General features: G+C 47.0%; 2 protein-coding genes and 1 long non-coding RNA gene across 4 annotated transcripts; all 3 read left to right on the top strand.

The window, feature by feature from the left end:
- Positions 1-1,675: 1,675 nt before the first annotated feature.
- LOC106865577 lies at positions 1,676-3,188 on the top strand. Of its 2 annotated transcripts, none has more exons than XM_024456146.1 (2): positions 1,676-1,892; positions 1,982-3,188. In XM_024456146.1, exon 2 carries the CDS (start codon positions 1,983-1,985, stop codon positions 3,138-3,140), a length of 1,158 nt encoding a protein of 385 aa, XP_024311914.1. In that variant the 5' UTR covers positions 1,676-1,892; position 1,982; the 3' UTR covers positions 3,141-3,188. The 2 variants fall into 2 exon arrangements, with proteins under 2 accessions (XP_024311914.1, XP_014751291.1); XM_014895805.2 differs by having other exon boundaries at positions 1,676-1,896.
- Positions 3,189-6,276: 3,088 nt separating this feature from the next.
- Positions 6,277-7,593, top strand: LOC112269282. Its single transcript, XM_024455703.1, has one exon. The coding sequence runs from the start codon at positions 6,505-6,507 to the stop codon at positions 7,591-7,593; it is 1,089 nt and encodes a 362-aa protein (XP_024311471.1). The 5' UTR covers positions 6,277-6,504.
- Positions 7,594-14,336: 6,743 nt separating this feature from the next.
- On the top strand, positions 14,337-18,453 carry LOC112269227. The gene is made up of 5 exons (XR_002960739.1): positions 14,337-16,010; positions 16,081-16,159; positions 16,899-16,991; positions 17,954-18,022; positions 18,391-18,453. It is a non-coding gene; the product is annotated as an uncharacterized LOC112269227 (long non-coding RNA).
- Positions 18,454-22,276: the final 3,823 nt, after the last annotated feature.

Genomic DNA, 22,276 nt, shown 5'->3' with positions numbered 1-22,276 from the left:
TTTATTGTTATGCTGGAAAGTGCTGCTGCCGTTGGTTCATCCATTAATTTCAATATCTCTAAGGCTGCGTTTGGCATTGTGGTGGATTATCATAATCTCTTTTTTTTCACCCGTTCTTGGCTATTTTCGTGTTTGGCTAACCAACTTTTTTCTACTTTTGTGTGTATTTTTCAACATCAAATTATAAAATAATTTCAGCACAACACGGTTCAGCACTAAGCCTAAGCCTGCTTTATTTCCTGCCAACACTATGTCCTCCCTTTGCTGTTTACTAAAGAAAATAGGTACACTTATCACCGCTTTTAATTTGTGATGGAATTGGTGCAGCAGAACGACATCCTTCAGCTTTGCAAAAATAACACTAGCAATATCAACGGGAGAAAATTTCATTCCATAAATTTCTACCCAAGCTTCTCCTCTCTCCCCTTCAACGATGCTAAAATGGACCCTTTTCCTCATTTCTTGCACATAATGGTCGCCAAATTGCTTCCCAATCAACTTTTTCATATTGAAGACAACATCTGAAGGCTGTCTCGACATTCTCCGCTTTGCGAGTTCCCCAACTGCAACACATTTGCCAAGGCCTTCCAAACGTTGCAGAGCCCATGCATATCGTCCATCCGAATCTTTTGGCGGTATCGGAGTAACATATGATGGTGTGGAACACTCACTTTCACTGTCAACAACTTGTGGCACCTGAAATAAGTGAGTTTATAAATAGGTGAACATAATGGCATAAAGGGATACGATTTTTGGCTGGCTGCACAGTACGTATGTCAACTTTAAGAGCCTCTCTAATTACAGAAGCAACTATATTTCTGAAAACAAACACAAGATAATTCCAGGTCGTTCACAGTTTTAACAGTCCTCTGATTTGGCATGATTGTATATTCATTCAGAAAGCAAACACATCAAGGTAGCGTCAAAGGCACTTCACAGGCTCTGCATAATTAAGGGCCTACACTTCACATAAGGACTTCATTTTTGCTATAGTTACCTAGGTAGCAGCAGCATACCTTCCTCCATTATTAACTTTCATTAAGTAGCCTTCTGAAGACATAAGGGTAAAATTAAACTGAAGACATAAAATCTACCACGTTCATTTACAGCTTACATACCAAGGATTCTACGATTGCAACTCTTGAATTTTTGCATCCAAAGTCAATTCCAACTACAACAACTTTTGGTTGCACCGTACTGAAAAACCAAGAGGAAATGTAAAGATACAACATGAGTGCAGCAAATGCAGCATTCTAATGAGAATGCAGTGTGACAGTACCTGAAAGTTGTGCATCCACGTATGTGATGCTGAAATAATACAAGCATCAAGGCAGGTCAATGCACACAGAAATATGTCAATTAAATAAGGCATACGTAGCAATGTACAAATGGAAGAAGAACAGCATGTTTAATTTGGTGTGTTTCAAAGGAAGCAGAAGATACTTGGCAGAGACGAATTCCTGGGCCAATCTACACTGCCACGTAGCGAACTGCCATGTGTGTGTGCGCGTGTGTTCGGGTTCAGGTCGGACACTGGTGTAGCCTTGGCATTCTGTTGGAGCTGGCCGCGTCGTGCGCGCGGCCTGGGAGAGCGGATCGCGAGCGAGGTGGGCATGAGCCGCGCGTATATAGCCTCCACCCGTGTACTGCTGCTAAATACAAGGCGTCTGTGCGCTGGGCGTTTGTCGCCGGAAAGAAAACTTGTATTTCTTATCATCTTCCACCTCCGTCCATCCGTGAGAGAGCGAGGGCTAGTCGGAGCCTGGGCGTAGGGGATGAATTGCGAGCGCCATGGCTGACTGGACTCGTCGTAGAATATAAGCCGCCAATCCCAACACAATCAACTGCAACGCCACTCCGATCGTGAGTCGCCGCCGAACCATCCACCGCTTGTAGGTGCGATTTCTTCTCCTTCAGATTCTTTTGTATGCAAATCCAAGGAATCAGATCCGAGTCTTTGCTCGCCGGTTCGTGTGTGTAGGATGCCATGGCCGGAGGGAAGTCGCGGTGAGCATGATGCCCCTCTTCCGACGGGGAAGCCAAGTCTCGGTGAGCGTGATGCCCCTCGTACGTCAGAGCCGACGGGGCAGCACCTTTACCTCATCTTTGATGACTGGCCGTGGGGCTACAGCATCCGCAAGCTAGAGTTGCCCCGCCGCTCTCCCCATCAGCCGAGCATGCGTCGGCCTGTTCATAAGCGCTTGCCGCCTCCTCTCCTCCGCTTGGAGGCCACGCGTCAGGAGCCCATGTTGTTCGCCGCCGTTGGCACTAACATCATCGCGGCGCATTACAGGACTGACCTTGGGAATGCCCCGGTCCCTGAATGGATCCTGACCATCGTCGACGTCCGCTCGCTAGCCGTCAGGTTTGGCCCTGGTCTGTTGCATCCAGGACTGCCCATCTTGATCACCGTCGGCAACGAGGTATTCTCTCTGGAAATGGACTGGTTCAGGATGCTCTCCATGAAGCCACTCTGCCCCCTGCAGGAGTGGTCGTGGTGCACCCTCCCGCCGCCGCCGGTAGAGAGCGAGGACGTCACCTCCTTTGCCGTAGGCTCCGATGGACGGACCATCTTCGCCAGCACCGATTCTGCCACCTTCGCCTTCGACATTGTCAATAGTGAATGGAAACAATCCTCCAATTGTTCGCTGCCATTCGCCGGCCCTGCAAACTATGTCCATGCTCTAGACATCTTTGTCGGGCTCTCAAAAGCCCCAGACACCTATGGCCACCTCTGCTTCTGCAGGAAGTTGGTCGGTGACGATGAAAACGTGAGGCCCAGCAAGGAGAATCTGTTGAGCAAGGACCCAGCTGAGAGTCATATACGCGCTACACTCGTCTACTTGGGAGGAGGAAGTGAGCCTGGGTTTTGTCTTGTGGAGTGCGTCTCCATTACAAAAGGCAAATCTGTCAACATGCGGCTGGAGGAGTGTGATCAGCTGGTCAAGTGTGTGGATGAGGGGAGTGGCAGTTGTGATCAGCTCAAGAAGAATGTGGATGACGGGGATGGCGTGTCCGGAAGCATGCATGATGGGTATCTTTACCGTTTGACGACATTCTCTCTCAGCTTTGACAACAATGGAGACCTGACGACTGGTGAGACTTGTATGTTTTGTAGCAAAGATCTTATTGTATGTTGACAATACTCAACTAGCATTAATATCAGGGCTCACTAAACCTTATAACAACATGAGCCTCTTATGTCGAGCAATATCAGGGCTCACAGAAGTGCTATCAAATATTTACTTAGCAAAAGCAAAACTGAAAACAAGCCTAGCGAATCAGGGCCTGGAGCAGCTGCATCATTCACTGACACCATGTCCTGTGGACATAAGATAAATGACGGCAACATGAGCTTCATTGGTGAAATGACCCTTGCCCTGGACAATCTGTCCAATCTTGAAGGTTTTGCCTGTCATGTTGAATGAAGCATTAAGCAAGGACTACATACTCCGTTTTTAGATCTTTATAAGAAAGGAGCAAGAATATATAAATTGAGATGAAAGAACTTTGGAATATGTTCAATCCTCAGTGATGACTTTAAGCTTCTAAGAATCTCCTCCGGGTGCACCACCTTGTACTGTAAGCTTTCCTTGCTCTGAGCATCCTGCACAAAGGCACTGAAGGTGGTATATTGAAGCAAAAGAGAGAAGAGACAGCTACAAGTGATGAAAGCATCAGAATCGCTCATGCACTGAGCTATGTTTGACTCAAAGAGAAGTAGTAAAGCATACATAACCTTTGATTAGCTTGTCATCTTTTAATACTTCACAGGGATTCACAAAAGGAAAATACTCCATAGAAAAAGGTTCAAGTTATATCTTATCTTGTGCCTCTAATCTGTTCCAGAGGAAACGTATGACACACTTAACATTTTACCAAAAACCATGAAGTTCAGCAGAGCAGCGCATGCTTACATGATCAGTATAGTGATAACAACAAATGAGACGTGCGTGCTGTCATTTCGGCCGGTCATTCAATTTACTGTTTTGAATTCTACCTGTTGCACACGTCCCCTTGAAATTCGGCGAACCGGCCAAGCGTGCGATCTTCGACTCGCTCACCACTGCCGTGGATCTCATGTTCAGAGACTTTAATCTCCGAGCCGACAAATCTGGCATCCTTTGACTGCCAGATCCGACTACTCCCACTAAGGAGTCCCAGCCAGATCCGACTGCTTCTGTTGAGGAGTCCCAGCCAGATCCGCCTGCTCCCGCTGAGGAGTCCCAGCCATGTCTGGCTGCTCTTGCTGAGGAATTCCTGCCCTCGCCGACTCAGATCCAATCTCTGAGTCTTACTGATTCTCACCAACACGAGGAGTCGATTCTCGGCCAGAACTTCACGACAATGAGATCGACCACGATTCCGACGACACGGAAAAATTCTCCGACAACTACTCAGGGAAGCTACTACGGCAGCCGCCCACTTCCTCTACACACCACCGCTCAGGTTTGCATGGCAGCTCCGGCAGCCAACGAAATCGGCGAGACTTTCGCTGACGTGACTCGCAGGCCTCAGATTGAGTGCACGCCTGAAGAGGCCGATCGAGTCAACAAGGCCTTACAGGAAGGACAAATCATGGACAACCCGACTCCCGCAGAGTTGGCTCTGTACCACCGACCTCTGTCCGATGAAAACGAGAGCCTCAAAAGAAAGAAAGCAGCGCTAGAAGCCAAGGAGAAAGAGATCGATGGTTTCTTCACTGAGGACTCATTTACCGAGTCATCCGATTATTCACCTTCTCCAAGGCATAGGAGGCGTCGTCACAGAACCAAATTCAGAGACTTACCTGAATCAGATAGGAATCACCTGTCCAGGAACCTAGCATCCAACTTCAGATCAGCCGATGGACATGGTGAAACTATCTACGAGACTCCGAGGGCACTCCATATTGCCACGCGCACATACCTGGAGACAATCAAGCCAGCCGACGGCGACCCGCGGGCTGATCTGCAAAAGAAACTCATAGAAGGATTGACCGCCTTGGCCAATTCGACTACTGAAAATCGAAGGCCACCCCCACGAACTAGCAGGACCCCACCCTGGGGAGAAGTCGACCCACGGGCTGACCGTTACCCTCGTCACGAACGCCCACCCCGAAACCACGACCATAATCGCCGACGACCTCAAGTCGACCGACCAGACCGGTCCCCCGACTCAGGAGGCGAAGCCGAATATTGTGGCGCACCTTGTTTCGCCCGTCACATCCGCCGATCAAGGTTGCCAAGGAACTTCAAATTGCTAGCCGACATCGCCAAGTACGATGGCACCCTTGAGCCTAGAACCTGGTTAGAGGACTATCTGACCGGAGTCTAGTGCCAACGAGGCACCAAAAACACAGCCATGCAATGTCTGCGGCTGCAACTCGGGAGCACAGCTCGCACCTGGTTGACCAGCCTACCTGACGGAGAAATTGGCTCTTGGGAAGAACTGAAGGAAGCTTTCACCCGCAACTTCAGGTCGACCTACAAGCGGCCAACCTCACTCGAAGAGCTCCGAGCCTGCACCCAGTAGGAGGGTGAAACCATCCGCACCTACACTCGACGCTACACCACCATCAAGCACGGAGCCGAGGAAATCTCGGACGAGAGTGCTATCGAGTGATGAAAAGGTTAGGCCGCGTCCGACCCACCACCATCAATTATCTCATGAAAATCGTCAACCGGTGGACTGACGGTGAGGACTCAGTCCGCAACGACCGCCGACGTTCTCCCGAGCCCAACTCGGATCGTGGTCACAGGCACAACGACAGGAAGAAACGTAAGGGTCGCTCCTTCAAGGAAGCAAGAGCACCCGAATTTATCGTAGCCGCAGCACCGTCAGGCTCTAACCAGCAAGAAAGGAGTCGAAACGACAACTTCCGCGGGCCCGACAAGAAGAAACAGTGGCCACGCAGGAACCGGAGGGAGTACATTTTAGTTCCTGAAAATGTGAACAGTATAAAGTCGGTGGATCATTTTTGGGGAAAAAGTGATGAAAAGGTTTGTAGCTGAAAATAATTACCAACTGAACATGATGGCAAGGGAATGAATATTGTACAATTGTGCCGTAGTTGTCCCTCTTCGTGTTTGACCATTCGTTTTATTCAATTTCTTTTGCAAATCATGAAATAAATAAATCATTACTAAAGTATCTCTAATGATAAAATAAGTCATAACAAAATAAATAATATTTGTACAATTTTTTTGACATCGTCTCCGGCCTCCGCCGCGGACGCCTTTGCCCATCACGATCAACTGCTAAGCCACTCCGACTGTCAGTCGCCGCCGCACCATATTCCTCTTGTAGGTGCGTACCTGCGATTTCTTCTTCTCTGTTGCCCCCGATTCAGATTTGGATACTTGGATTTGTCGGATTGGGGGTTGGGTTGCAGTGGGAGGATTGGGCTTCCGTTTGTTAATCGATTCTTCGTATTCGAATTGCAGGAATCAAGGTCAATTCCGACTTGTGGCCAAATCCAAGGAATCAGATCTGAGTATTGGCGCGCCGGTTGTTGTGTATAGGATGCCATTGTCGAAGCCAAGTCGCGGTGAGCGTGATGCCCCTCTTACGTCAAAGCCGACGGGGCAGCAGCAGCACCTTTACCTCATCTTTGATGACTGGGAGTTGGGCTACAGCATCCGCGAGCTAACCTTGTCGGATGCCGGCGCTGAGCAGCGGCAAAGCTTGCCGCCTCCTTTCATCCGCTTGGAGGCCGCGCGTGGGTGTCCCGAGTTCTTCGCCGCCGTTGGCACTAAGATCCTGGCGACGCATCCCAGGGATGATTTTGTCGACCCTCCGGTGCCCGGTGGCATCCTGCCCATCGTCGACGTCCGCTCGCGGGGCGTCAACTTTGCCCCTGGGGAGTTGTATCCGGAGGATCCCATCTACATCCCCGTCGGCGACGAGGAGATATTCGCTCTGGACATGGAGACCTTCAAGACGCTCTCCATGAAGCCGCTCTGGCCCCCGCGGCTGGAATTTGAATACCGACACCAGATCGGCGAGTGGTCGTGGCGCGACCTCCCGATGCCGACATTCAGTAGTATGGACGTCACCTCCTACGCCGTGGACTCGGATGGACGGACCATCCTCGCCAGCACCGCCGCCGCGACCTTCGCCTTTGACACCCTGCATCAAGAGTGGAAAAAGCGCGTCGAGTGGCCGCTGCCATTCTCCGGCCACGCAAGCTTTGTCCATGGCCTGGACGTCTTTGTTGGGCTCCCAAAAGACGCAGACGCCTTCAAAGGCCACCTCTGCTTCTGCAGGTGGTTAGGCGGTGATGATAAACATGTGTGGTTCAGCGAGGAGAATCTGTCAAGCAAGGACCCAGATGAGAGTCTTTTAGGCACTACACTAGTCTACTTGGGAGAAAGCAGGTTCTGTCTTGTGGAGTCATGCGCCAGCAATGGGGATGTGCACAAGTGGCTGGAGGAGTGGAAACAGCTGGATCAGACAGACAAATGCCCCCTAAGCTCATGTTGTCGTTTGACGACATTCTCTCTCAGCTCTGACATGAATGGAGACCTGACGGCTGCCAAGAGTGCGGTGCAATCCTACGAGGTGCCTGTGGAAGCACCTTGCAATGTGAATCCTGTGGCATTTTGGCTTTGAATGTCGTGGTATTAATGTTTAGTTTTCTCTCAGTTGTGACTCTCTTGCCTTTCTATATGTTTATTTAAAATAATGTCTACACTCAATTGGGACTAAGTTAATGTATTGCCTTCCCTATGTTTTCTTGTGTAAGAGTTCCGAGTTGGCAACAACATTTTTATTAGTAATATGTTTCTTTTGCCCGGTGACATCTCCATCTTATCTGATCTACCATTAGATGCATATGCATTTCATTTCTCCTGTCTGAATGTGTGTGTACCCTGTGAATTTATGCAGGTGGTTGGCCACGAAAGTAGTCAGATGTTGTTAGGCCTCCATGTATACGCTGTAATCTTTTCGTACATGAACATCAAAGCATTTGTTGTATGTTTCTAGGAAAGATCTTTTGTATGTTGACAATACTGTACAGTGACGTTGGGGCCTTTGTGTGTTCAGCTAAATTTGCTTCTATATATTTCATTGCCCAGAAGGGGAGCCTTGGCGCAGAGGTAGAGCTGTTGCCTTGTGACCTCGAGTCCTGAAAACATCCTCTTGCACAAATGTAGGTAAAGGCTGCGTACAAAAGACCCAAAGTGGTCGGACACTTTCCGGACCCTGCGCAAGCGGGAGCTCCGTGCACCAGGCTGCCAGATCAATGAAAATCTGTCCAGTTGTACGGTGCTCGTCCAGCTAATTTATATTTGTAAAATGCTAAAATCATGTTCTGTCTGATATTGAGTTACTATATGCCTGATATCAAGTTACTATCTTTAAGTTTCCATCTGCAACATCAGACTCGCGCAGGAGGTGTTTGAGGGAATAATGGCCATGAGGTAAACAGCGCGTCCTTTAATCTCCATGTGTATGCACATCGTGTCATGATAGGTTCTCAACTTGCTGATGAAAAAATGTTGATTATGCCTAATGAGCATGGATAATAGATTTATCAATAGGAAGAACATAGAGAAAATGAAATCGCACATCTGTTTTTAGGTAGGAAGGCAGATATATGTTATAAAGTAAGCTTAGAGAACTTTTGAGTCATGCCTTGTGAAACAGATTATGATATTGTCGTGCTTTACCATGTGTCCCTCATTCTTTCACGTGTTATCATTTTGTTTGCCAATGCTTGAAGGCTGTGTCTTTTTTATTCTCGAACAGCATCATACCAGTATTTCACTAAGCAGAGTTGAAACAGAGTTTTACGGACAGTGAGCGAAGTCCTCCTATCGAGTCACAAGCAGGAACAAACGCACACAAGAACACCTGACATACTGCAAAGTACTACACGACCCAACTATTTTGCGACCGCTGTGCAAGCAAAACAGCTTGAAGGTTGTAGCTGACAGCCAGGGGACTCGAGCTACTGCCAGCGACCTTCATCTTTACTGTCATTGTAAGTGCAAACCTATGAAGAATCAACAATTGATTTGTGCATGTATGTTATCATTGAATTTGAATGTTCCTCAAAATTTTCCTTTCTCTAGGGTTTCCTGAATTTTCTGAGATCTGTATTAAACGGCTCAATCCTTTTAGATGTTTTTGGTCAAATATATTGTACATGTTCTAACGAAGTTGTGGTTCCAATTAGATGACAATCGGAATTTGATTTTTTTTTTGTTGATTTTATCAAATAGTGAAATGGATCGAGCCGCAGTTTTCTCTGTTTAGTCTCTAGCATCAGCTTGTGATCTCTTTGTTTTGTTTTTTTACTGTTTCAGTCTCGCAGTAGGCCAACTCTCCAAGGATCCAGACAACATCTGCGAGATCGCGCTGCATGAGTACACCGAGCTGGTGATCAACATTTGGCAGACAAGAGTGCCTGTTTGCCCTTGATCTCTTGAAACTTGCTATCAACTAAGACCTTGCACTCTTGTTTGTCCTTGATCTCTTGAAACTTGCTATCAACTAAGACCTTGCACTCTTGTTACCTGTTAGCGTCCAAGGATTAGCAGAGAAACCATTTTTCTGGAAACTAGCAATTCTCTGATAGTGAAAATGCCATTTGCCCACCAGGAACCTTGTCCTGCTCTCCAAAATATTTTGCTTGCTTGTAACATGTATCTTGTTACCGCCACATGAGTATGATCTAATACATATTTTGTCGAATTTGCAGCCTTACGGAATCAAAGTTGGATATGTAGTCCCGGCCAAGCTGGAGGTGCGGGTAGCTCATCTTCTCAAGGTGGTTGCTGCTGCAGCTAATCTGCTAACGTGGTTATATACAAAGGAATATCTGTCGTGTCACAAAGGGGAAGTATTTGCTCTATGACCAACTTAATTTTCTTGGACATTTGCCACTCTGTCGAATGGCGAATTATCAGCTGGTCCATTAGTTCCACTACTAGCACTAGCAGAGTTGGTTGGATTGCGTGATTTATGGGTAACAGCAGCAGCAGCTTGATCATGATCTTGGTGCATAGGCGAACAAGAAAAGCATGAAAGACAGTTACTGACGGTGTGGCGAAGAGCATGGCGACCGTGGCGAGCATGATCACCCAGATCCGGCACCGCGTACCGGGTTCCGTCGAGCTGGTCTTGGATCATGAAGTAGTGGAGCTCGTCCAGCGCGTCCTCGGCCTGGTCGGCCTTGGTGGCACTGAGCTGCTGCACCAGCCCCTGCAGGCCGCGTCTGTCATCGGCCACGCCGTTCTTTCGGGCCTGCTGTAGCAGATCTTGTGCGTAGTACAGACTTCTTTTGATCTCCTTTCCTCCGGCGCCGGACTGTCCCCGACAATTTTTAGGGCGGTGCTAAGTGTTGATCTGGTTGCCGTCAGGCGTATCCACATTCAGGCAGGAACTCCCATCCCATGTGCTGCTTTGCTACTCGTACAATTATTTGCTTGCTCGTACTGTACTGTTACAATAATGCACCGCTTGAAAATCTGGCGCATGCATGCCGTACGCGACACCTTTGAGGTCGTCACCAAAATGGCCCAAGTTTCTGGAAATTTTGAAATTACTTTGGTTCCCCACAGACATCTCAGAAAACTTAAGCGAAATCTCAACAAGATTCTAAGTCTTTTCGATCGGCACTGATCATGCATGTAGATAAATGATACCAGTTTGCAGTATCTGGTGCTACACTGATCATGCATGCATGTAGATAGGACCATGATATTAATTGCAGCATTCAGTACAAGGTCCCAAAAAAATGTAGTTGCAACAACCATGATATTAATTGATGCCAGCTAATTATATTTGAGGAACAAAGAAGTAATACTGCAGGTTTGACAGGAATGTCCATCTGAAGCACTAGAATAGTTTTTTCTCGAATTCTTGCTGGAAATCACAAATAAAATTTCAGCGCACCGAGTTCACAATTAATAGGAATAAAACTCTACTGATCAAACACAGTACTACAAGAAATTAACAGTACTGATTTTCCAAAGCATCGTTGCCTCCCGTGCATTAGCCTCATCAGTCTATATATGCCTGGACGGACCAAAGATATTCTTTGAGGCTTAAGTAAAGCAACAACTCCATTTTTTTATTTTTTTATTTTCCTAGCCATGAACAAAGTCCAGAAACACTTACCAGGCAAGCCTTCAATTTCAATGCCGTGTGAATGTGAATGTGGTGTATGGATTGATAGCTCTAGGAAACAGGATGAAATTAACAAGCGCGGAAGTCTGAACTGATAATGTTCACAGGTTACACGATCTTCAAAATCCCCTGCGTTTCGTGAGTTGCCTGTGGCGACTCACGGGGCGACTCCCCAACCCCTAACCCTAGCGCCGCCACCCCCTCCTCCCACCTCACCGCTGCCGCCGCCGGTGGCCGGCGGCCGGCTGGCGGCGGCGGCGGGAACTCCCCTGCCCCTCCTTCTGCTGGGGCTAGGCGCTGCTGCTTCTTCTCCCACCGGGGCTGGTGCCTCTTCCTCCTTCCGCTCGGGCTGGAGCTGCTGCTCCTCCTCCTCCTGCGGGGCTCGCCCTCTCCTCCTCCTGTCGACGACGACGTGAAGGTGTCCGCGGCTTGTGGTAGGTCGCGCCTGGTGGCGTGGTCCCTGCTGCTCTGGCCAGCGCTTCCCTTTGAGTTGAGATCTGCAGACGCCTCATCAGCCTCGTCAGCGACGGCGTGGTTCTCGCTTCCCAACAGCGGTGGAGATGTCTGGCGGGCTGCTGCTTCCCTATCTCCGCCTCGCGGTCTCTGGGTCGGTGGTCAAGGGCCGGGCGAAATCCTTGCCCGGCAGCATCCGGTGCCGATGACGGCGACGCCTGCGGGCATCATTACCTCCTTGGAGGCATAGTCGTGGCCCCTGACCATTCCTTCTCCATCCTCGGGCTCCAGGGAAACCCTTTGGTAGCCCGTAGGAGTCTTTGATTGTCGTGGCATGAGATGGCAACCTCTCTGTTCATGGCGGCGAGGTTTGGTGGTAGCGCGAAGCTGGTGTTGATCCTCTGCTCTGGGTGTTGGACTTCAGGGCGCGATGTTCGTCGCTACAGGCTCCCTAGATGATGCATCCTTCCCAGTTCGGTCCGGGCCATTCCTCTACTTGCCGACCGGGGCTTGATCTACTTCCAGATTGGCCTCCCTTAGGCGTTTTGGTGGGGAGCTGGCCGGGGTGGTCTTGGTGTCATGGTCGCAGATTGGGGTGTCCTGCAGCGGTCGTGGAGCGGCCTTCGAGGTCTTGTGCTTTGCTTCTTCGCCTTAGGGCTGGAGGTGGTTGAAGGCGAGTCTCATGTCATTGTGGTTTGAAGCTTGGTGGTGTCTCTTTAACCTGCTATGACCCCAAGTTGGCTCAAGATCTGCTGGTTGTAGGTCTAGGCTAGCTAGGGCTCCGTCTTAGATCGTCCAGTGAGGACAGTCGTGTTTTTTCTTTCTTGGCCTCGCCGTTGGCGGGTGCGGTGCATATTTTGTAAATCTTGTAACTTTTGGTTACTCGCACTTCTTTGCGTTTTCTTCTTAATGAAAATGACACGCTTCCAGGCGTGTTTGAGAAAAAGAAATTAACAAGCGCTGGTTGAGGCATTCTCGCATCAACCTTCCGTGCACCTACGGAGAGGCGGTCAGCACGGAGTTTAGCGGCCTGAACGACCTTCCTTCCGTGGTGCAGGGAAACCTGAGGCAGGCGGCAGAGAGAAGGTACATACCTCAGCAGGGAAGTGGGGCGGTGGAGCCGAGCGGAGTCGGAGAAGACCCTCCGTCCATGGATCCTGGGTGGATTTCGAATAAGCTTGGTGCGTTTGCGACGAGGCAGGGTAACTCGACTCGAAGAAGGTCCTCCTCTCGCGAACGGTGCCGCTGGCGATCCCCGTGGCCGCGCCGTCACCGGGGAGCTCGCCGTCTGCCCCTGGTGGGTAGCATGGCAGGCAAGGGAACTGAATTCTTCTCGAGGCACCGGCCCAGACATGGAAAACTGATAGCTTTCTCTTTTTCAAGCAAATAGACATGCAAATTAGATTACAACCCTATGTATTAAATTTGCTTCACGTTGTACTTACTCCAACCTTCATTTCTTACATTGGTTTCATGCAACAAATTAGAACGAAAGTTGCAATTCTCATTTATTTCCATAAATGGCAGAAATAGAAAATTAAGTACCAAATATAGTAATTTGCCTTGAGAAATTCCCAAATTCCATGAGCAGAACATGAATCCTCGTAGGTGATAACATAAAAGGTGTTGGCTCATTTCAGGGCTTCAGTTCTACCATTTTGATCGAAATACATCTAATTTAACAGATTTTCAAAGACAAAAATCATGAAAACATCTCCAAATTGAATATATTTTTTCACACATGCAACATATACCAAGTGTGGCTGCTGTGCCAAATTTCACCTGATTTGAAGATACTTAAGAACCCAAAATCTCAAAATGAGTTCATTTCTCTCAACATTTTTTGAATGAAATAGTATGTAAAATTGGAATAATGATCTGATTTTTTTTATGGGACGACTATGTGACTAAATTAGATCATCACCAGAAGATCATAATTTTCTGGCAATTATTTCCTATTAATTTCATTATTTTACTTCTGTGTTTTGCCTATTTCAAGCAAATACACAAGCAAATTGATTACAACCCAATGTATTGAAGTTGCATTAGGTTGTACTTAGTCCAACCTTCATTTCTTACATTGCTTTCAGGCTGCAAATTTGAAGAAACCTTCCAATTTTCATTTAGTCCCATAAATGGCAGAAATTGAAAATTAAGTACAGTACAAATAAAAAATGGGTGAGCTGCCCTCCCACGCGACCCGGCCCTCGCACGCCACCGGCCCGTAGGACCTTTTTTTTTCATTACACACGGGCGAGCTGCCCTCCCACGCCACCAGTCTTATTTTCTTTCCCCAGTCTTTTTTTTTTTTGCCTCCATCCTTTCTTTATTACGCGGGTCAACCCTATCCACGCCCTGTCTCCTTCTCGGGCACTTCTCACCTCTCCGCGTCTTCTTCCCGGGCCCCTTCTTCCCCAGCTCAGCAACCCGCCGCCACCCTCCCCAAAATTTCCCCTTTGCAACCCTAACTCCCTCCTCCCTTGCTGCCGACGACCCCAAGCCCCAGCCACCAGGCCCCGCCGCTTCTTGAGCCTCCTCAACCGCCGCCGAGCGCCACGACCCCCTCCTCCACCGATGCCAAGGTATATCGGGCATAACTTGCCCCCGCGGCCGTTGCATTTGAGGTTCAAATCGGTGAAGCTACCCCATGCCGGCGGCCGGTACGAGCCTCCTTGCTCCGGCGATGCTCATCGTGCAATCATTTCGGAACCATCAACTCGCGCCAGCAATGCTCTCGGCGCCGCCGCCGCCGCTCCCACGTGTTGGTGAACAAGCACGCACCCAAGGTGGCCATGAAGCTCCCGGCGTGGATCCGGCCGCCGGCCCCGCCTCTCGTGCTCAAGATTGGTGGACGCCACTAGCCGTTCAAAATGGCGGCACGGCCGTTGCCTTTCTCGGTCGCTGCTATGGCCGCCTCCATCGCTGTCAACTACAATGCGGTGCGTGACGCCCCTACTAACTTCCGCGCGGATGTAGGTGCCCTTGGCTACTCGTTTTTGTAGGTCGACCATGACGGCGAGGTCACCACGGAGGTTCTGGTTGCCGACGGCGCAACAATGGCCCCGGACGAGCGCTTGCTCGTGTACATGTCCGAATTGCGTATATTGGTGCTCCTATTAACCTCAAAAGGGATCTGTGCAAAGCAGGAGTTGTTGCAGGGGCTGTGTTCTTCGTCGTTGTCTATGGCGCCTGTTACTGGTACAGCCGCCGCAAGTAGGGCGACGGGCAGGGGCTAATGGGTAGAGGCAGAACTATGGCGTGCCTCTTCTTTTGCTAGTACTAATCCTTACGTAGGATGTTAACCCTTACGTGTGTTAAGTAACACGGCCCCTGTATTTCGTATTTTAGATCGTACTCAAGTTAGCAGATAATTTTGTAATGCTATTGTACAATGCGATGCATATACGCGCAGCCCCTATATAGATCTGAAGTGTGAACCCTTTGATTGCTCCCCCTTGTATTTGAAAGTACTTGTCAAATTCTCAACTACTCCTCTCCGTCCGCCGTCCTAGTATTTGCACACATACCAAGGAGCTGGAAACAACGCGCTTGCTGCCTTGTAAAATTCTTCTTTTAGCCCAGCACGCTAGGTTTTTTAATCTGGCTTGGACCAACCACATTGGCCACAGCAACACTTGCATGCAGTGATTGGTCACATGGGCTGTTAATATTTAATGCATGCAGCAGCTCAAGTCACCAGGCCGAGGGTGTTTTCGAGAGGAGTCTGGCAAAAGGGTACCACGCCTCGTATAGATGGACTGCGGGATTTGAATTAAGCGCCCGGTAAAAGAGGATGGAGGGAGTAATTATCATCTCCATCCATTCAAGTGTTCACGCAGACCTGCGGCCGACGGCGCTTGGACTGGCGGCTAGCTACTCGAGCGGCGGCGCCTAGATTGGACACGACGTCGACGAGCTTGGTGACCGGCGGCGTGCACCTACGTGCTAATGAACCCGGTCGGGGTTTCGGGGACGCAAAGATAAGAGCACAGGCAACGTGGCAAGTGAGTGGGTCCCGCGCGCTCGGTTTAAAGCCAGCCCCCCATGTAAGAAATGGCTCTTTTGCATTTCAACCCCTCGCGCTCGCTTCTGGCGATTCCCTTCACTCCGTACGATCGACTTCGCTCAGGCGTCCTCTTTCGTGTTTCAAGTCACTCACGCTCCTGGCTTGTGCCATTAGCCCGATTTTTCCCTTCTGAATTGTAATTTAACCCCAGGGTGTGGTAATCATAATGCAATGATTCCCATATGTTAACCTTTCTCCGCAGGATGCATCATAACTTATCATTTAAAACAGAACCTAATGCATCCCATCAGGCTCACGTCTTATACATATCTTCCCGTTTCCCTCTGTACAGTCGCCGCTGTGTGTTCCTAACTTGGTGTCTTCTGAAAACAGCAACATCTTGCAATCAGTGAAAGTGGGAAAATACACAGAGGTACCTTTTTTCACATCAAATATTATCTTGGTACATATGTGCCTTCTCTTTGATACAATTGTCTTTGCAGTGGTTTAATGATGTTTCGGATAGTGAGATCTCAAATACGGGTCGCACTTAACCTCCTGTGCAGCACCTTTGGATGTCAGGTATGCCCATTACTATCTCATCATATCTTACATGATAGTATGCCAGTCTACCATCACATTTGTATCTAGCTACATCAGCTTGGGTCTTGTACCTTTTGATGTACAATGTCTTCTCTGAATGAAGCATTGGCCTATTAATCAGGTTTTCCATGCTTACAGTCAATACTTTGCTCGCCGATAACTGTTTCTGTTAATGGTTATTTGTAAGACAATTGTGATAATTAGAAAAAATCTATGTTGACTATTCTTAACAACTCCTATAAGTTGTAAGTCGTATCTGATTATTGGGCTACATCATTTGGAGCTTCTAGGCATCTAACAAGCACTAGGAGTTAAGTTCAATATTTTCCAGCTACTAAATGGTTACAGTGAAATGCCTTTTCTGATGACGTGTTATGAACTGCATGTGCCTATTCTATTCTTTCTCGACATCTCAACTGATTAATCTTGTTTAACATTTTTCAAGATAGAAGAGATAGTATTACCAGAGCTTGAGGAGATGCGTACTGCCCACTTGTCTCTATTGGTTCAGAATCATTCTGCGAGTAGCTAGATACAAATGTATATCTATTGCACAGATATCGGATTCTCAGTATTGCTCTCAGCATGAGTTGTTGAAAATTTTCCTTTCAAGAGGAAATATCTCTTGAAATTTATTATACCTGAGGCACTGCAAATATTTTGTTAGCTATTTTTTACTCTTCTGCACTATTGTTTTCATTCTACTATTATCTTCCAGGAGGCGAGCTGAACTGACGTTAGATACTCGAACAAGCTTGGCACTTTTTGGGTCATTCACTTCAACAGATTATGTTGCTTCTCAATGTCTGAGGTGAATACTAGTATAAATGTAGCTGATGCATTCGTTTTTGTTTCATTCATGACCATTAAGTAGATCTTTTGTTCTCCAGTCTTGTTCACTTCTTGGAAGTTGTTTTAGAACCAGTTCCACTGTGTAGGTAGTAAAGAAAAACTAAAAACTATTAAGATTTTGAGATTAACTCAGGAGAAGACAGGAAAGCAGTAAGCCTATATAGTAAATAAATAAGGAAACATGTCTTCTGTTACATCCCACAGGTTTCCACCTACCTCATCCAGTGGATATTAGTTCGATTAATTTGGTAATCAAACAAATGACATATCTTCTGTTACATACCACAGGATCCCAATGTCTACATCCAAACGAAGCATAGGTGTTTCTAAATAGACAAATTTAATCCCAATTCCATGCCATTGATATTCCTATTTGTCATGTTTTACCTAATGTTTTTAAATTTAGCATTTATTTTACAAACAAATTGGAAATTAGAGGAAGTAAAGAAATATGACCTGCTTTACAGAGCACCAGGTGATGAGTTACTACACAACTATTATTAATTGTGTGGACATTCTTACTCAGTGGAGTATAGAAGTTGTGCAGCTTTCATTTTATTGTTATCTGCTGAAAGTGCTGCCTACTCAAATCTCTTATTCTTTAAGGCTACTGTCGTCTTGACTATTCATTTGGAAAAGCACATTTCAGCCTCCTAGTTGTTGACATTTAATTAATGTGACTGTTGCAGTTGCACAAATTGTGGAAAATGAGTTGTTACTTGTTACTCCCTCCGATCCTAAATTGTTGACTTAAATTTGTCCAAATATGGATGTATCTACTCTTAAAAAGCGTCTAGATCATGTAATATTTGGACAACAATTTAGGACCGGAGGGAGTATTAAATATCACATCCCATGTTGTATGACAAATGTATCACATTCCATGTTGTATGACAAATACAATATCTGTGACCATTACAGAAGAAGGATAATGTACTATCACATGGAAGCATTCAAGAAGGTTGATGTCATAGCAACCCCGACAACTGGGTAAAAGATTTTGAAATTTACATTCGATCCATAAATGTTTTATATGTTCGTACTACTTTGTGCTAAGAGTGTATGTGCATGCTTCATCCTCCTTCATACTTGTTTTTCTATAGTCCTCAAGTCTAGTAGTTCTAGGCAATCTTTAGTTTGCTAATAGTTTGAGGGTCTATGTAGATACACATGCATAGCAGTTTCTGACTAAAATAATGCATCGTGCTAGATAGTGTCTGTTAATTACTGTATTGACATAATGCTGCATCCCTGATTTTACTGGTTGATCACTCAAGAAGTTTGGTGTACTTGCATGTTTTTAATCATATGAATTATCTGTTGCTATAACAACTAAGAAGATGTGCCTTTTTTTCCAGCATTACTGCACCAAAAATACTGCCGAGTGCTCTGAAGTTAGGAGAGTCTGATTATGTTGTCAAGTAGGTTATTTTTACTATATTGTCTTATGCATCTTGATTAGCTCTTCCTGGATAAAAATTGCTGAAATCTTGATGTGAAACGTTTGTTATTTGACATAGCAAGTGTTGTCACTGTCTTGTATTGAGAAAGAAGTTTGTAATAAGAAAAGTTAAATAATGATTTTTCTGTAGCTGAAAATGTAGGGAGACTCAAGTTTTAAATCACGTTTTTGGCCTTCTGTATTAGGCACTATCACTAGCTATTTACTAAAAGCCATATTTTTTAAGCTTTCACGGCGAGGACCCAAAAGGCTATATCAGAGCTATCACTAGCTATTTAGATCCTTGATGGAGTTAGTACAGGGTCATTTCTTCCTATTTGAGTTCTGATAGTAAAACCAGCTATGCAATGTAGAAGCACATATCATGGTTTACACGAGTTACCGCAATTCACTAAGCAAACTATATAAAAAAAAAAATCTGAAGGACAATTGTTAATAATTTGTTCTTCAGAGATCAAGTATACCTTTTCTATTTCTGATTCTGTCTCTTTATTGCAGCTAACTTGATGAGATTCATTTTAGCCACAAATCTTCTTGGTTTACCTGCCATTACTGTTCCTGTAAGTGGTGTTGCGGCTCATAATGGAGTATTGATTATCTTCTGGTTATCATTATGCGTGAGCGGATAATTTTTGAACTATTGATCTTTAAATATTCAGAAACGACATTGATGTTATTTCCAACAGACAAAATTCCTGTGAATGTTTAAAAAGGACCATAGGAAAGAAATCGTGGTTCTTGTATAATATAGCGCAAAAAATGCAGGAAAAGTGCTATTTGCTAATGTGTTGCTACTCCTGTACTGTACTCAGGTCGGCCATGACAAGCAAGGCCTTCCTATCGGCTTACAACTGATACTGAGGGTGGCTTCTGCAGTGGAGGTACTGTTCACACACATCTTAGAGGTTCTATTTTGCAGTTTTCCAGTTGATGATGTTCTTATATCTTGTAAAAGTGTGCAATTTTTAAGCCAGCTGTCATGGGCGTACATCATACGGGGGGCAGCCCTAGGTATCCAAATAAAGGACAATATCCCGTTAGCCTCTCCTAAATTAGTTAGACACGAGATAAGATATGAATATTGAGATATAGTTTGTTAGGAAAGTAGAGATATTGTTTGTTAGGAAAGTAGAAATTAGTTTCTTGGATGTCAAGTCGAGTCTTCTCTATATAAAGAGCCCCCTGTAATCTTTATGAGGCAAGCAAGAATAAACCAAACTAGTTCTACTCCTCCCTGCCCTTGAGGTGCGGCTGCCTTTCATGGAGCCGTCGCGCCTCTTGGGTCAAGGGCCACCTTGTACAGGCCCTAGAGCCATTATCCCCATGTCATGAACCGAGTTCATGCCAATTTGGTATCAGAGTAGTCAATCTCCACTGCGCCTCATGCCACGGAGTTATCTGATCTTTCTGCCAAGGTTGAAGCTACGCTTAACAAGATTTAAGCTGGGTTTGATGAACTGCAAGCCTCGATCGCAAAGATTCAAGCTACGCCTGACAAGGTGCATGCAGTCTGCACCAAAGTCCGCGTGCGGGTGGAGCAACGGAAAGCAGCCACACCGACAACCATATCACCAACGGCTGCAGAACCGCTGATCTCGTCTCCATCGCCATTGCCTTAACCACCGCTGTTGGTTTCATCGTCGCTGCCCCTATGGGTGACACAACTAAAGCCAACACTGGTTGTAGTGCAACCTGCCAAGCTTGCTAGGAGCAACAACAAGCGCCTTCGCTGTCCAGCAACAGGGAAGAAGCGCCTCGAGGCGTAGGAAAAGACGGTGAGACGTGTTGCAGCAACATAGCGGTTCCTGCCCTCAGACACGAGCACAAGGGAGAGGCCACTTCTTCCAAAGATGGCAGGGACATGGGTGCTTCATCATCCAAACTCAAAGGTGCTGCACAACCATGAGGGCCATGGCCGGCCATCCGCTTGGGTCCTCCTCGGACTTCAGCCATGGCCACCACCGCAGCTCAAGGACGAGCTGCTCAAAAAGGGGGGGTGTAATGTCATGGGCCTACATCCATATAGGGGGGGGGGGGCAGCCCTAGGTATCCAAATAAGGGACAATATCCCATTAGCATCTCCTAAATTAGTTAGGTACGAAATAAGATAGGAATATTGAGATATGGTTTGTTAGGAAAGTAAAAATTAGTTTCTTGGATGTCAAGTCGAGTCTTCTCTATATAAAGGGCCCCCCTGTAATTTTTATGAGGCAAGCAAGAATAAACCAATCTAGTTTCACTCCTCCCTGTACTTGAGGTGCGGCTGGCTTTCATGGTGCCGTCGCGCCTCTTGGGTTCAGGGTCACCTCGTACAGGCCCTGGATCCATTATCCCCCACAGCATGAACCGAGTTCATGACAGCAGCATTTGGTACCAAGCCATGTGAACCTCTAAACGTTTGCAAAGCTATGTTTACTCTGTTGGGTATTTTATGAGCCTCGTGAATCAAACGAGTGACATTATTTTTCCTGCTTGCAGGAGCTGTGTCTGAAGAGGAGGAATCGACCTTCCACATTTTACGACATCCTCGAGGCCTGAAACCGTCTAGCAGACATGCAATTCTCATGGTTCTCGAAAAAAAAAGGACATGCACTTCTGCTGTGACAGTGACATGTGCTGCTAAAATTCCATTTGGGAGCTCTTGTACTCATGACCTCTTCTTCCTGTTCGTTTATCAATATGTAAGGTTCGTAGTGGGTATGGATGGCAATGGGTACCCGATATCCGTTTACCCGACGGGTCTCTACCCGTTTAAGATACGGGTATGGGAAAAAAAAATACCTGTAGGTATGCAAATGGGAAAATCTCGTATCCGATGGGTTTGACGGGTACGTGTATGGTATTGGGGTAACCGAGCCCGTCTACCCGTGTACCTACAGTGGTCAGCCATCAGCCCAGTACAAAAGCCCATTTAATTTTGCCAAGACCCAACCCAACACCCCCGTGTATAAGTCTGGTTAACCTAAACCTAATCCAAATCCCATCCCCAATTCCCCTGTCCGCCGCCCCGCCTCCAGTCTGCCCTCCGTCGGCGTCTGAACAGGGGCATGCACCCACGCCCTCCTGTTCCTGTCCTCCTCCTCCCGTCTGTTGGCGTCCGGCCAGGGGCCTGCCCCCCGCTTCCTCCCCCAGTCCACCGGATCGCGCACGAAGGTGGCAGCGAGAGGATCCGGCGGGAAGCCGCCACTACGGCAACGCAATCAGTGCCACCGCTACGGCAACGCAATCAGCGGCGCCCTGTGTCAGCAAGGAGATCCGATGGCGTGGGGACGGCCGGAGCCAGCAGCAATGACGGCAACCACCATTGATTGATCGAATTTTCTTGTCAATAACTCGTCAATTTTTCACATGGGTTCTACTGGTCTGTGTTAATTTGTTGATTCACTGTGTTCTTCCACCAAACACTTTGAACACGGGTCTTTTTTATTCACGGTAATTTTTTACACGCAAAAACGCTTGCATATATATAACTTAGCGGGTCGGGTAGAAATACCCGCTGGTTACCTGTACCCGTGGCTGGTGACGGGTATGGCGAAATTTCATACCCGGCCACGGGTACGGGTACGGGTAACGACGGGTATGGTTGAGCTGTACCCGTATCCGAACCCATCGGGAGTGGGTCAGGACTCGGATAGAGATATGGCAAGTCCTCTTCCAGGATACAGAAAATCCTTTTACTAGAGATATGACAGAGAATGAATAGATAAATAAGTGTAATAGTAATATCAAAAATAATGTTACGTTGTTGTTTTGCTCGTCTGGATTGTGTTTATAGTGTTGTG

Source organism: Brachypodium distachyon, chromosome 5 (genome assembly GCF_000005505.3).
Source record: "Brachypodium distachyon strain Bd21 chromosome 5, Brachypodium_distachyon_v3.0, whole genome shotgun sequence".
Classification (NCBI taxonomy): Eukaryota; Viridiplantae; Streptophyta; class Magnoliopsida; order Poales; family Poaceae; genus Brachypodium; species Brachypodium distachyon.
Note: the sequence above shows the minus strand (reverse complement) of the source record. Positions and strands in the feature narration are given on the sequence as shown.

What these genes read in the sequence shown, in the direction of transcription:
- LOC106865577 (XM_024456146.1), top strand. Translation starts at nt 1,983, where the DNA reads ATGCCATGGCCGGAGGGAAGTCGCGGTGAGCATGATGCCCCTCTTCCG.
- LOC112269282 (XM_024455703.1), top strand. Translation starts at nt 6,505, where the DNA reads ATGCCATTGTCGAAGCCAAGTCGCGGTGAGCGTGATGCCCCTCTTACG.